The following is a 15,393-nucleotide window of genomic DNA, read 5'->3' on the forward strand; positions in this document are numbered from 1 at the left end:
TGCAAAACACAACTGATTTTTGCGCACAAATGCACAGAATAACAGCAATCAAATTACGACAGCAGAGTGCACAAGCAAACACCAGCGATCTGACTGTCGCTTGTAATCTTGACAAGAGATGCCAGTTTCTCTTTTACACCTTCCAGGCTCGTTCCTATTAGCCCGAGTTGCTGGATAAATTTTCGTTCCGGGTCTTTTCTGTTTGAACGGCAGTTTTTTAAAATAATTTCCACGTAACTAAACACTTTTAAACTTCGTATACTGATAGAATGTGTTTATCAAACATCTTTTTCTCTTGGCTTTATTGAGAAAATTCTATAGTATGTAAGATATTTGTTGTTGTTTTTTTCTTCAATTTCTGCAATTTCAACCAATCAGTGACCTCTATTGAGGTAAAAAAACATTCTGTGCCGTATGAATATGTCCCTCGTTTAAGAAACAGATTGGGTTTATTTACATTTCTGAAGAAAAACAGATACCCTTCCCTCACCCCTAACCCTAAAACAGATTGAAATGCAATAGATCGATACTAGGGTCATAACTATGGGTGACAATTTCATATGCCATCGCTAGAAAAAAACTGCCGTTCAAACCGAAAAGATCCTTCGTTCCTTTAAGAATATTACAGAACGGAAACTTTTCATGGATTTTAATTTAAATATTAATCTCTCTAAAAATTTATAGTTTCAAGAAAACATTGCATTTGAATTAATTTTAATTTTTACGATTATTGATAAGAACTCGGGATGTAACTTCTGAGACCGAGTCAGGCGCGTGTGAACGATGTCGAGAGAACGTCTGCTACGAATGATATTTTGACACAGACGGTGAACGAAAATAAACCAACAGCGACCAGGCTCAATAAAAGGAGCACGAGTTATTGGCTGCAATTACATACTTGAAGTCAGTGTTGGCAGAAATGAAATCAGCTTATAAATACACGTCCACCTTATTACATTTATATTCGGGCTAAGCTCGAACAGCCCGAGTGCCGGAGTCGCCATATATATATATATATATATATATATATATATATATAATCAATATAAGCAACGAGAATATCCAAAGGTAGTGTAGTTTACTCGTTTCATGCTACTTCATTTAATTAAACAATGTAAATATTACGTCAGTTTTAAAATGTAGAGCACGCTTCAGCCACATATGGACATTTTAAATTAAATCGACAATATTCATTTTTATACTTATTCCATTTTCCAACATTACAAAGAGGGTAGATATATAGACAGAGAGATGAATCTATCTATCTATCTATCTATCTATCTATCTATCTATCTATCTATCTATCTATCTATCTATCTCTCTCTCTCTCTCTCTCTATCTCTCTATCTATCTATCTATCTATCTTTCTATATACCTATATATATATATATAATATATATATATATATATATATATATATATATATATATATTATATATATATATATATATATGTATATATATATATAATATATATAATTAGTGAATGGAATAAAGGATATGTAATCTTTGTAACTCTGAGCTTTTCCACATATTGTTCGCCAGAGGCCGTTTGGTAAACGGGCTTTTACAGACTGCTTTTCGATGTCCCCATTGGCGGCGTCATACGTTTCTTACATATAAATGATACCTAAGACAATTAACACCTTGATATCCTAATAAAAGGAAATAAATTTTGAAAAAATTTTTTTTGAAAAAAATCTCTGAACAATTTTTGCAAGGGGAAATTACTCCCCTTGGGCGATTGGTCGGTTTTTAGAAGCAAGGGCAGGAGTTATATACCCCTCTGATTTTTGGCGATGTTAATTTAGATAAGCAGGCCACTGACGGACACACGAACACAGAATTATTTCAGCCGCCTGACCGGCTATTTTCAGCAGTGCTCACTATCTCGCGCCCCACGCATACACAGGCTAGCATACACACACATGCATGTAGGTAGGTAGTGTCTCGCACCTAAATAATACACCCTGAATTCTTAAAATATTCAGAGCTTTAATTTTGGTTACACAGAATATCTTCACACCCCTTGTTTTCATTAATTCCTCACCTACTAGATTTGACCGCGGCCTGACCTTGATTTATTCCAACGGACCTTTTTGTCGGCCTCCACCAACCCCCCGATTTCAACGTATATTGAGAAACAGTTTGCCCCAATACATGGGCTCTTAAGGAGCGTTATTGTTCGAATTGCTTGCTGCGCCTTTGTTTTTGTTTGGACATCGTAATTCCTGGATTTTCCTGAAGAGAAAGCTGCAATATGGTATCCTTATTCAATCAGAATTTGGAAAATTGTGGCCTTTGAAACATGTGTAGAATGTAATAAAAGGAATTCTGTACAGTCTTCGTTCAACTCCATTTCTTCCATTCACTAATTATATTAAACTTCAATTACCCGCACAAACGCACGGTTGCAACACCCTATGGTCATAACTCCAACCATGTTTTTTCTGCTGTGATTTTTGCTACCCAGGTATCGGTTAAACTTTTAAATAATCTGTAACAAGATAATTCATCTTTCCATTTCAACAAAAATATATATATATATATATATATATATATATATATATATAATTTCGGTGCCCCAGCATGGCCACAGCTCGTGAGATGAAACTAGATAAAATAAAAATAAAATAATATATATATATATATATATATATATATATATATATATATATATATATATATATATATAATAATAAATATTAGGGAATAAATCCAAATTTACAGGGAAAAAAATCAGATTTAGGATTAAATCCAATTTTATAGTAAAATATTATAAAATATTATAAAATATTATAAAATATTATTTATAATATAGGAGCTAATTGTTGTTATTTATGCTCTAATGAGTTTAAAGAAATTTTATTTTATAAGTATGATAATTTACTTAATACTGGTGAAGAGCGCAAAATAAAATGCAGACACAAGTTACTTTACCTATATAATAAGTTTCATGATAAATAGCAATAATAGTTCCCTTTTAGGTTACTTTAGTTTAGTTTAAATTAGTTTAGATAATATATTTTTGGTTATGTTGTCTAGGCTTTAATTATAGTTAGTCTTTATTGATATTTCTTTGTTTTAATTAGTTCATTTTTAATGTATATTAATTTAACAGTTTATGGTACGTTAAAACTTTAATAATTTATATTAGATTTTTTTATTTTTTTATTTTTATTTTTATTTTATTTTATTATGTATTTTTATTTTGCATTTGTTATATGTATTGGAGGATATATTTATATGTTTTGGGTGTTATTTAGTGGTGTTTTTATTGAGTTTTGTATGTATGTGTGAATGTTTAAGATCCCTTTGTATTTTGTTTTTTATTGTATGTTGAATTGACAGATTTTATTTGGGTATTGTCTTTTATAATAAAGTACACACACCCATAACAAATATAAGTGCCCACTTCATTCGTTGTACTTGGGATTGCATGTGAGCCTCAGCATATGCACCTAACGGCCACTCCCGCCCCACATGGATAAATAAACACATACATCCCCAAAAATGGGAGTAATCCCATTCACACCAATTATATGTATACAATTATACACACTAGAATAATATATAACTAACCCAAATATACAGAACATACTAATAATCACCAACTAACCACCATCATAAATGAAACCCACACCCATACAATGACAAAACTCCCCCCCATACCCTATTTACACCCACATAGTAATCCCAATATATTCATCCATACATGGACGCAAGTGCGTGAAGCACATGCACATAATTAGTACGTACAACCCCTAATACACACTAATATATACGTATCAAGCTCGACCTCCACAGCGATACGTTTACACCCACTCACACCCAGATGGGTGAATTGCACAACCAGTGAATGCTCACACACACGGGCGCGATTACATTGTTGCATATATCGAGCCAAAATAGTATGCATATGTACATGTGAGGGGTACACGCAAATGAAGTGAGCGTGTACCCCCTGCATTTATACCCGTGCGTGAATATACACATGGAGACTACCACACAGGTACAAATTGTTTAGAAATGGGAGCCCCATCACTACACTTAATGTATACTCTCACCCATCCGCACGGATGTGTAAGTGTATCTCCGGTGTATATGTTGAGGCTTATATGTAGCGTTGTGGAAGGGAACGTCGTTTAAATTGTGAATGAATAGGTGGAGTTGGGAATTGTAACCGGGTGGTGGACTAGCGTTGCTTGGAATTGTGAATGGATTAGTGTGGTAGTGAGGTATGCATCGAGAATAGTTATGGGTTACTGTAAGTTGTTTGTTAGAGCTGCTAGGGTGAGCTAAAGCTCATAAATGTATATAATGATTTTCATGGTAGTTTTTATAGAATCCATTCATAATAAATTTTTTTAAGTAGCGTTGGTTTGCTACGTGATATAGTTTTTAGTTCCATTTATTATATTTCTCCATTCATATTTTGAATGACGTTTACTTTCTATGGCGCGTATTCTTTTTTTACATAAGTTATTTCTATGGTAACGTAATTTTTGTTTGGTTTTTTAACGGCTAAGAATTTAATTTCACTTCATAATTTGTAACTGAATTGTAAGTATGTATTTGATTTATCCTTATGTCATATTGTTATTTTTGATATTCTGGTTAATTACGATGTATTTAATGTTGTTTTCATAGGAGTGTTTATGTATATGAGATTGGTTGTGAGTTTTTAGTTGTATAATTAATTTATTTATCTGTATGAGTGTGGGTGTGTAAATATTGTTGTATATATCGAGTTTAGTGAGTATGTATATGCGTATATGTGAGGGAGTATATGTATCTGTTGTGTGTGTGTGTTTTGCGTGTGTGTGTGTTTGTGTGTGAATGTGTATTTGGGTTTGTTATTTAGGTTTTGGGATGTATGTGTTAATTTGTCTGTGTGGGAGGGAGTGGGTTTTGGTGTATTTTGAGGTTTATAAGTTAGTATAGGTTTGTGTATAAGTCTTGGGTCTGTGGTTTACGTGTGTGTATTTGTGTGTGAATGTTTAGGTTAGGGGGATTGCTATATAAGTTTGTTATAGGGTTTAGCAAAGGGAGATTTTATCGTTATATGCTTTTATGAGTTTTGGTTTATCATGGTTTTTTTTAGGTAATTCGTGGTAATTTGTCTATTTTCGATGTTGGTTATTTTTTTACATTGTTTCATTCATAATTTTTGAGTGGTGTTCGTTTTGCCACGTGCATAACCGGGTGGTGGACTAGCGTTGCTTGGAATGTGAATGGAATAGTGTAGTAGTGAGGTAGGCATAGAGAATGGGATTGGGTTACTGCAAGTTGTTTGTTAGAGCTGCTAAGCTGAGTTAAAGCTCATAAATGTATTTAATGATTTTTGTGGGTGTGTAAGTATTGTTGTATATGTCGAGTTTAGTGAGTATGTATATGCGTATATGTGAGGGAGTATATGTATCTGTTGTGTGTGCGTGTTTTGCGTGTGTGTGTGTGTTTGTGTGTGAATGTGTATATGGGTTTGTTATTTAGGTTTTGGGATGTATGTGTTAATTTGTCTGTGTGGGGAGGGAGTGGGTTTTGGTGTATATTGAGGTTTATAAGTTAGTATAGGTATGTGTATAAGTCGTGGGTCTGTGGTTTACGTGTGTGTATTTGTGTGTGAATGTTTAGGTTAGGGGGATTACTATATAGGTTTGTTTTAGAATTTAGCAAAGGGAGATTTTATCGTTATATGTTTTTAAGAGTTTTGTTTTATCATGGTTTTTTTTAGGTAATTCGTGGTAATTTGTCTATTTTCGATGTTGGTTATTTTTTTACATTGTTTCATTCATAATTTTTGAGTGGTGTTCGTTTTGCCACGTGCATAACCGGGTGGTGGACTAGCGTTGCTTGGAATTGTGAATGGAATAGTGTAGTAGTGAGGTAGGCATAGAGAATGGGATTGGGTTACTGCAAGTTGTTTGTTAGAGCTGCTAAGCTGAGTTAAAGCTCATAAATGTATTTAATGATTTTTGTGGGTGTGTAAGTATTGTTGTATATGTCGAGTTTAGTGAGTATGTATATGCGTATATGTGAGGGAGTATATGTATCTGTTGTGTGTGCGTGTTTTGCGTGTGTGTGTGTGTTTGTGTGTGAATGTGTATATGGGTTTGTTATTTAGGTTTTGGGATGTATGTGTTAATTTGTCTGTGTGGGGAGGGAGTGGGTTTTGGTGTATATTGAGGTTTATAAGTTAGTATAGGTATGTGTATAAGTCGTGGGTCTGTGGTTTACGTGTGTGTATTTGTGTGTGAATGTTTAGGTTAGGGGGATTACTATATAGGTTTGTTTTAGAATTTAGCAAAGGGAGATTTTATCGTTATATGTTTTTAAGAGTTTTGTTTTATCATGGTTTTTTTTAGGGAATTCGTGGTAATTTGTCTATTTTCGATGTTGGTTATTTTTTTACATTGTTTCATTCATAATTTTTGAGTGGTGTTCGTTTTGCCACGTGCATAACCGGGTGGTGGACTAGCGTTGCTTGGAATTGTGAATGGAATAGTGTAGTAGTGAGGTAGGCATAGAGAATGGGATTGGGTTACTGCAAGTTGTTTGTTAGAGCTGCTAAGCTGAGTTAAAGCTCATAAATGTATTTAATGATTTTTGTGGGTGTGTAAGTATTGTTGTATATGTCGAGTTTAGTGAGTATGTATATGCGTATATGTGAGGGAGTATATGTATCTGTTGTGTGTGCGTGTTTTGCGTGTGTGTGTGTGTTTGTGTGTGAATGTGTATATGGGTTTGTTATTTAGGTTTTGGGATGTATGTGTTAATTTGTCTGTGTGGGGAGGGAGTGGGTTTTGGTGTATATTGAGGTTTATAAGTTAGTATAGGTATGTGTATAAGTCGTGGGTCTGTGGTTTACGTGTGTGTATTTGTGTGTGAATGTTTAGGTTAGGGGGATTACTATATAGGTTTGTTTTAGAATTTAGCAAAGGGAGATTTTATCGTTATATGTTTTTAAGAGTTTTGTTTTATCATGGTTTTTTTTAGGGAATTCGTGGTAATTTGTCTATATTTTCGATATGGATTATATATAGGTTATATATGGATTATATACTTATATTTTTTCATTTATACTTTAATTATTTAAAATTATTATTTTTATATTTTAAAATTTTGATTTTTTAGATTGGAAGTCCACCTGAAGATTGTCGATCAAGACAAGAAACGATTGTAGTGGCGGTTTTTTTGACTATTTATTAAAATTTTATGTATTGATTAAGTCTTTCCTTGTTTGCTTTGCAAAATAGTGGTTTTGTCTCTAATAATATTTTATATATATATATGTATATATATATATATATATATAATTAATCAATATAGGGTGGCAAAAAAAATTTTGTAGAATTCCTTTTGCCACCAGCGGCCTAGTGGGAAAAAATTAAATAGTCACAGACCATTTTTAAGTTCAACATCAACAATCAAGGAACGGCCATAATAGGCCATTCACCCACTAGAAATAACAGCCAAAGCTTCAACCGCAAATAAAGATTAATTCCGTAAACAGGAGAAAATTTAAAAAACATTTACCCTGTAATTTCTTGTACGATGTACCGTTTCATCTGCTGTTTAATGGTAAACTAACCTGATTAAATTAAATCAAGCCAATCTTCCATAGGCCCTCAGATTCTTCAGCAAGAAATAGCCAAGTCGGAACAGATATTTTCACGAGGCATTTCCGACCCTGCCAAGGCAATATCTGACCTAAAATTTTCAAATCGTCGCACTCGCGCCAAATTTATCGGCAGCAAATAAATATAAGCCGCCGATTCCATTACGGAATTAACCAGAAAATCCATAATTAATCAATATAGGGTGGCAAAAAAAATTTTGTAGAATTCCTTTTGCCACCAGCGGCCTAGTGGGAAAAAATTAAATAGTCACAGACCATTTTTAAGTTCAACATCAACAATCAAGGAACGGCCATAATAGGCCATTCACCCACTAGAAATAACAGCCAAAGCTTCAACCGCAAATAAAGATTAATTCCGTAAACAGGAGAAAATTTAAAAAACATTTACCCTGTAATTTCTTGTACGATGTACCGTTTCATCTGCTGTTTAATGGTAAACTAACCTGATTAAATTAAATCAAGCCAATCTTCCATAGGCCCTCAGATTCTTCAGCAAGAAATAGCCAAGTCGGAACAGATATTTTCACGAGGCATTTCCGACCCTGCCAAGGCAATATCTGACCTAAAATTTTCAAATCGTCGCACTCGCGCCAAATTTATCGGCAGCAAATAAATATAAGCCGCCGATTCCATTACGGAATTAACCAGAAAATCCATAATTAATCAATATAGGGTGGCAAAAAAAATTTTGTAGAATTCCTTTTGCCACCAGCGACCTAGTGGGAAAAAATTAAATAGTCACAGACCATTTTTAAGTTCAACATCAACAATCAAGGAACGGCCATAATAGGCCATTCACCCACTAGAAATAACAGCCAAAGCTTCAACCGCAAATAAAGATTAATTCCGTAAACAGTGCGACGATTTGAAAATTTTAGGTCAGATATTGCCTTGGCAGGGTCGGAAATGCCTCGTGAAAATATCTGTTCCGACTTGGCTATTTCTTGCTGAAGAATCTGAGGGCCTATGGAAGATTGGCTTGATTTAATTTAATCAGGTTAGTTTACCATTAAACAGCAGATGAAACGGTACATCGTACAAGAAATTACAGGGTAAATGTTTTTTAAATTTTCTCCTGTTTACGGAATTAATCTTTATTTGCGGTTGAAGCTTTGGCTGTTATTTCTAGTGGGTGAATGGCCTATTATGGTCGTTCCTTGATTGTTGATATATATATATATATATATATATATATATATGAGAGAAATGCTGGACATAACAAGCATCGGATGTGGCAGGCAAGAAAGATGTTTGCGCTGGTATAGTCATGTTCTCCGGATGGATGAGAAGAGATGTGCGAAAAAGTGCCACTCCCAAACAGTTGAAGGAATCCGGGGTAGAGGTAGACCCAGGAAGACATGGAATGAGGTGATTAAGCATGACCTTCGAGCGTTGGGCCTCACAGAGGCAATGACGAAAGACCGAGACATCTGGAGATATGCTGTAACTGCGATGACCCGACAAATAACGTGAGGCTGTTTCCTGCAGCAGCTTCACATAACAGCCCCAACCCATCGGAAATACCTTGGATCGCAGGACGGCCTGCTGTGGTTACCTTGGATCGTGGGGTGACCTGCTGTGCTTGAGGAGACCTATTGAGTCAAGTACATCAACATCAAATGGAAATTGTAGTTCTGATACCCGCGCCAATGGCACTTTCAAAACACCATCTCAACGTGACTGATGCCACCGCCGTCTTGACTGGCTTCCGTGCTGGGGGCACATAAAAAACACCATTCGATCGTGGCCGTTGCCAGCCTCCTGGCTTCCCAGACCCCGGTCGAACCGTCCAACCCATGCTAGCATGGAAAACGGACGTTAAACGATGATGATATATATATTTATATACATATATATATATATATATATACACACATACATTTCTGTGTGTATGTATGTGGTATGTATGTACGTACGTACGTATGTATGTATTATGTATGTATGTATGTACGTGTATGTGTGTATGTATGTACGTACGTAAATATGTACGTATGTATGTATGTATATATGTATGTATGTATATATGTATTATGCATGTATTACGTATGTATGTATGTATGTATGTATGTACATATGTACGTCTGTATATACGTATGTATGTACGTATGTATGTATGTATGTGTGTGTGTGTGCGTGCGTGTATAGTGGCTTTGTGTGTATGTCTGTCGTTTACGTTTATCTCCATGTGACTTAGCGGTTCGCTATAAGAGGCCAATAAAATCTACCAGACAGAAGTAAGAAATAACTTGTGTCAATTTCTTAGATTACAATTCTTCAATGCGGTGCCCCAGCGTGGCCGCAGTCTAGTAACTGAAAAATGTGAAAAAAACTACAAAATTCCTCAGTAACACCTTAAGCTAAGGGACGTAACTCTTGTACCTCACACTGGCTTTACCTGCTAGAAATAGCAGCCAAAATGGTTTTAAGCCAGATCCCAATGCTGGATCGTCAAGAACCAAATGTAGAGCAGAGTTTCAATCCTGGGATCATCCTGATTCCAAAAAGGTAGAATATGTCTATGTAGACTGAGGGACAGGGGTCACAGGCACATGGGAATTTCGCTTTTATTAATGTGGCGAGCTGGCAGAAACGTTAGCACGCCGGGCGAAATGCTTAGCAGTATTTCGTCTGCCGTTACGTTCTGGGTTCAAATTCCGCCGAGGTCGACTTTGCCTTTCATCCTTTCGAGGCCCATTAAATAAGTACCTGTTACGCACTGGGCTCGATATAATCGACTTAATATGTTTGTCTGTCCTTGCTTGTTCCCTCTGTGTTTAGCCCCTTGTGGGTACTAAAGAAATAGGTATTTCGTCTGCCGTTACGTTCTGAGTTCAAATTCCTTTCATCCTTTCAGGGTCGATAAATTAAGTACCAGTTACGCACTGGGCTCGATATAATCGACTTAATCCGCTTTTCTGTCCTTGTTTGTCCCGTCTGTGTTTAGCCTCTTGTGGGCAGTAAAGAAATAGGTATTTCGTCTGCCGTTACATTCTGGTTTCAAATTCCACCGATGTCGACTTTGCCTTTCATCCTTCCGAGGTCCATAAAATATGTACCAGTTATGCACTGGGGTCGATATAAACGACTTAATCCGTTTGTCTGTCCTTGTTTGTCTCCTCTGTGTTTAGCCCCTTGTGGGTAGTAAAGAAATAGGTATTTCGTCTGCCGTTACGTTCTGAGTTCAAATTCCGCCGAGGTCGACTTTGCCTTTCATCCTTTCGGATGTTATAATATAACACATTCACCGGTATATATATATATATATATATATATATAATATATATATATATATATATATATATATATATATAGAGAGAGAGAGAGAGAGAGAGATTGCAAGACGCAACGAAAATTTTAGGACAATAAAAATAAGAAAAAAGTGGGAATTTTACCGGTGAGTGTTTTACATAATAAGGCACAAAACGAAAAGGATTCTCTCCAGAAACAACAGAATTATTGAACTTAAGTATTACAACAACCAAAAAATAGAAATACATTTTCTTATGCGAATATAGTGTTGCGTTGACAATTTCAATTCAAAGTTTTTATTCATTCTGCAAATCTTGTTCGTTGATCCCATGCTAAAAACGTCCTAACAGACATTGGTTTGAGTTTTACCTGTAGGGGTGAAAATGATAAAATTGTCTTTGCTCCCCACTCTGGAACCCCAGGATATGTCTGTGTGAAAAACAACCCTTCTCTAATTGCAAAGCAGTAACTTTGAAAGTCTGATCTTGGTACTTATCAATGGACATCGCAAGAGACTGACGTATTGGAAATTGAAGTCGTTTGAATTCGATGCGAATATTTGAAGGTGTTAAACTTAAGTGAGGCATAAATATATCTTCACCTTTTCCAAAGACAAAAATTATTGTGGCTTCTATGATATTTCTCGTTAATTTCTTCACAACAATTCTTGTACCACTGCACAGCTTCGGTTGGGAAAAGGTCTGCAGAGGCATGATTGGAGCGCTCATTTTCAATCGAAGGCAACGAGGGGGAGCTCGTTGTGGATCCAGTGAGTTTAAGAACTCAACCAGATAATCGGCAATTCCCATGTCTTCAACAACAGAGTTTACAGATTTGTGGCGAACTGGCAGAATCGTTAGCACGCCGGGCGAAATGCTTTGCGGTATTTCGTTTGTCGTTACGTTGTGAGTTCGGGGACGTAAACATACCAGCATCAGTTGTCAAGCGATGTTGGGGGGACAAACACAGACACACACATATACATATACATATACGACAGGCTTCTTTCAGTTTCCGTCTGGTCTGGGGATCGAAACCGCGAGTCCGCTGCCCTAACCACTGGGCCATTGCGTCTCCACACACACACACATATATATATATATATATATATATATATATATAATATATATATATATATATATATATATATATATATATATATATATATATAAATGTATATATATATATATATATATTATATATATATATACACACACACACATATATATATATATATATATACACATATCGTACGCTTCTTTCACTGACCATCTCTGAAACCCACAAACAGGTATTTGGTTATGGCAAAAAAAAACGGAAAAAAATCGCTCTAGGTGTCACGCAGTGGAACTGAACCTGAAATCTCTATCACACAGTCACACCTATATCTATAAAGCTTGTCTATGTGTGTGTATAGACAGATAATTCGACTGAATGTTAAGGTGTCGGACGATGTCAGGCAGAGAGATTATGACGTCATAAGGAAAAATTGATTTAAAATGAGTGTTAGTCATTTTCACCTCTTTTCTTCTTCTCTCTCTCTCTCTCTCTCTCTCACCCCAAACCTTTCTTCGCTCAGTCTTTCTTTTCCGTAACCCTCCCCTTCTCACTCTATCTCGCTCTCGCTCACTTTCTCTCTTTCTTTCCCCCTCTCTCTCTTTCTCTTCGTTTATGTCTGTGCTTATGTAGGCTTGTGTTGTTGCCTGCTACTTATGTAGGACCTCAGAAATGTAGGAATATACACATTTCTCGTCTTTATGCCTGTCTGTCTGTCTATCTATCTATCTATCTATCTATCTATCTATCTATCTATCTATCTATTTATCTATCTATCTATCTATCTATCTATCTATCTATCTCTATCTATCTATCTATCTATCTATCTAATCTATCTATCTATCTATCTATCTATTTGTATATATACATATATGTGAGCGAGTAGAGAGAGAGAGAGAGTGAGAGAGTGAAAGAGAGAGAGAGAGAGAAATATAACTCTAGATACAGGTACATATAAATGCTGTCATCAGCATGGCCGTAGCTCTGGGCTGAAACTTTAACATATATATATATATATATATAATATATATAAAGATAATAATAATAATAATAATAATAATGATAATAATAATAATAATAATAATGATGATGATGATAATAATAATAATAATAATAATGATGATGATGATAATAATAATAACAACAACATTGAAAAATACCTTAGGAATGTGAACTCAGGTTTCAAATTCCCCCAAGACACCTGAAGAAGGCTGGAGGGTATATCAGCCGAAATGTTGTGTTAACAACAAACCAGATGAGGACAAATATCCGTCAAATGTAAATGATGTAAATAATGGAGAGTACGTAGTTGATTCTAAGAAAAGTGAGCCAAGCTTGTTTAATCAAGAAGATTTGAATGATTTAGTAAAAGACCTACCATTGTCAAAGGAGAAGGCAGAAGTTTTGGGATCCAGACTACAGCAACGGAATCTCCAACAGTAAGGTGCGAAAATTTCTATTTTCCATTCTCGCCATGAAGGCTTATCTGTCTTTTTCAAGCAAGAAAATAATGCTTGTTTCTGCACTAACGTTAATGCACTTATGCAAAAACTACGACAAGTGTATGTGACTAACGAATGGAGAATGTTTAAAGACTCGAGTAAGGTTAGCCTCGAAGCTGTGCTGTTACATAATGGTAATGAAAAACCTTCCATTCCTGTGGGTCATGCTATCGGTATGGAAGAAACTTATGAATCGATGGAACTCATTCTGAAAGGAGTTAATTACTCAGTTCATAAGTGAAATATTTCTGGTGATTTAAAGATGATTTTCCTCCTCCTAGGACTGCAGCTGGAATACATAAAAAATATGCACTTCTTGTATTTTTGGAACAGTCGTGATGACAGCAACCATTGCACTGTAAAAGACTGCTCTAAAAGAGATGAGCGCATAATTGGTCCCTACAATGTGCAGCATGTGCCGCTGGTAAACCCAGAAAAAATCTTCCTTCCATACCTTCACATCAAACTTGCCTTGTAAAAGCAACGCCACACGATGCAACTTAGCGGTTCAGCAAAAGACACCGATAGAATGAGTACTAGGCTTACAAAGAATAAGTCCTGGGGTAGATTTGCTCGACTAAAGGTGGTGCACCAGCATGGCCGCAGTCAAACGACTGAAACAAGTGAGAGATTAAAAGAGCAAATAGTGCCAAAAGTGTATATTCTTTAATTAAGGGAGATAACTAAAAAATAACATCTTAGTCATATAAAACCGACGTGACAGTTTCGAATTGAAACGGGCTCGTTTTTCGCTTGCGAAGGGGACACGAGCATTGGCGCACCAACAGACACACATACGCATGCAAGCTTTCTGCTGATACCTTTAACAAATAAACATTGACTAGCTTATATTTTACATTTAATTACACGCCACAACTATATAAAGTAATAACAATATCTAGTACAAACCTTTGGACTTGATCAGGTGATTATTTTGTTTTAGATAGTATATATGCGTGTGTGGGTATATACACCTATATATGTATGTATTTATGTATGTATGTACGTATGTATGTATATATATATATATGGAATTGTATCTTTGTGGTACCAGTGACGGTGGCACACAAGAAAACCACCCGAACGTGGCCGTAGCCAGTACCGCATCGACTGGCCTCCGTGCTGTGGGCACAACAAACACCATCCGATCGTGGCCGTTCGCCAGCCTCATCTTGCACCTGTGTCGGTGGCACATAAAAACACCATCCGAAGACCCGGCGACGTAGTCAGTCCACCTGTGCATACCTTCCTTCTTATGACACTTGTGAAGACCTGTTGAGGCAAGTGTGTGACACTTGTGAAGACCTGTTGAGGCAGAGGCAAGTGTGTGACACTTTGTGAAGACCTGTTGAGGCAGAGGCAAGTGTGTGACACTTGTGAAGACCTGTTGAGGCAAGTGAAAATCAAACCAAATCAAAATAGATGAACATCAATGGAATTTGTATCTTTGTGGTACCAGTATCGGTGGCACACAAGAAAACCATCCGAACGTGGCTGTAGCCAGTACCGCATCGACTGGCCTCCGTGCTGTGGGCACATAACAAACGCCATCCGATCGTGGCCGTTCGCCAGCCTCATCTGGCACCTGTCCGAAGACCCGGCAAGACTAGTCAGGCCATAGCCCGTGGCCCCTTCCTGGGATGTAGTCAGTCCACCTGTGCATACCTTCCATCTTATGACACTTGTGAAGTCCTGTTGAGGCAAGTGCTAATCTAATCAAATCAAATGACACTTGTGAAGACCTGTTGAGGCAAGTGATAATCATAATCATAATCAAATCAAATCAAAACAAATCAAAATAGATGAACATCAATGGAATTTGTATCTTTGTGGTACCAATGCCGGTGGCACACAAGAAAACCATCCGAACGTGGTGGTAGCCAGTACCACATCGACTGACCTCCGTGCTGTGGGCACGTAACAAACACCATCCGATCGTGGCCGTTCG

General features: G+C 36.4%; 1 protein-coding gene across 1 annotated transcript; it reads right to left on the reverse strand.

Moving 5' to 3' along the window:
* Nucleotides 1-11,252: 11,252 nt before the first annotated feature.
* Nucleotides 11,253-11,696, reverse strand: LOC115230774. The gene has a single exon (XM_029800915.1). It carries the CDS (start codon nt 11,694-11,696, stop codon nt 11,253-11,255), a length of 444 nt encoding a protein of 147 aa, XP_029656775.1.
* Nucleotides 11,697-15,393: the final 3,697 nt, after the last annotated feature.

Source organism: Octopus sinensis, unplaced genomic scaffold (assembly GCF_006345805.1).
Source record: "Octopus sinensis unplaced genomic scaffold, ASM634580v1 Contig16366, whole genome shotgun sequence".
Classification (NCBI taxonomy): Eukaryota; Metazoa; Mollusca; class Cephalopoda; order Octopoda; family Octopodidae; genus Octopus; species Octopus sinensis.

Coding starts and splice junctions, on each gene's coding strand:
- LOC115230774 (XM_029800915.1), bottom strand. CDS start 11,696: ATGGGAATTGCCGATTATCTGGTTGAGTTCTTAAACTCACTGGATCCA.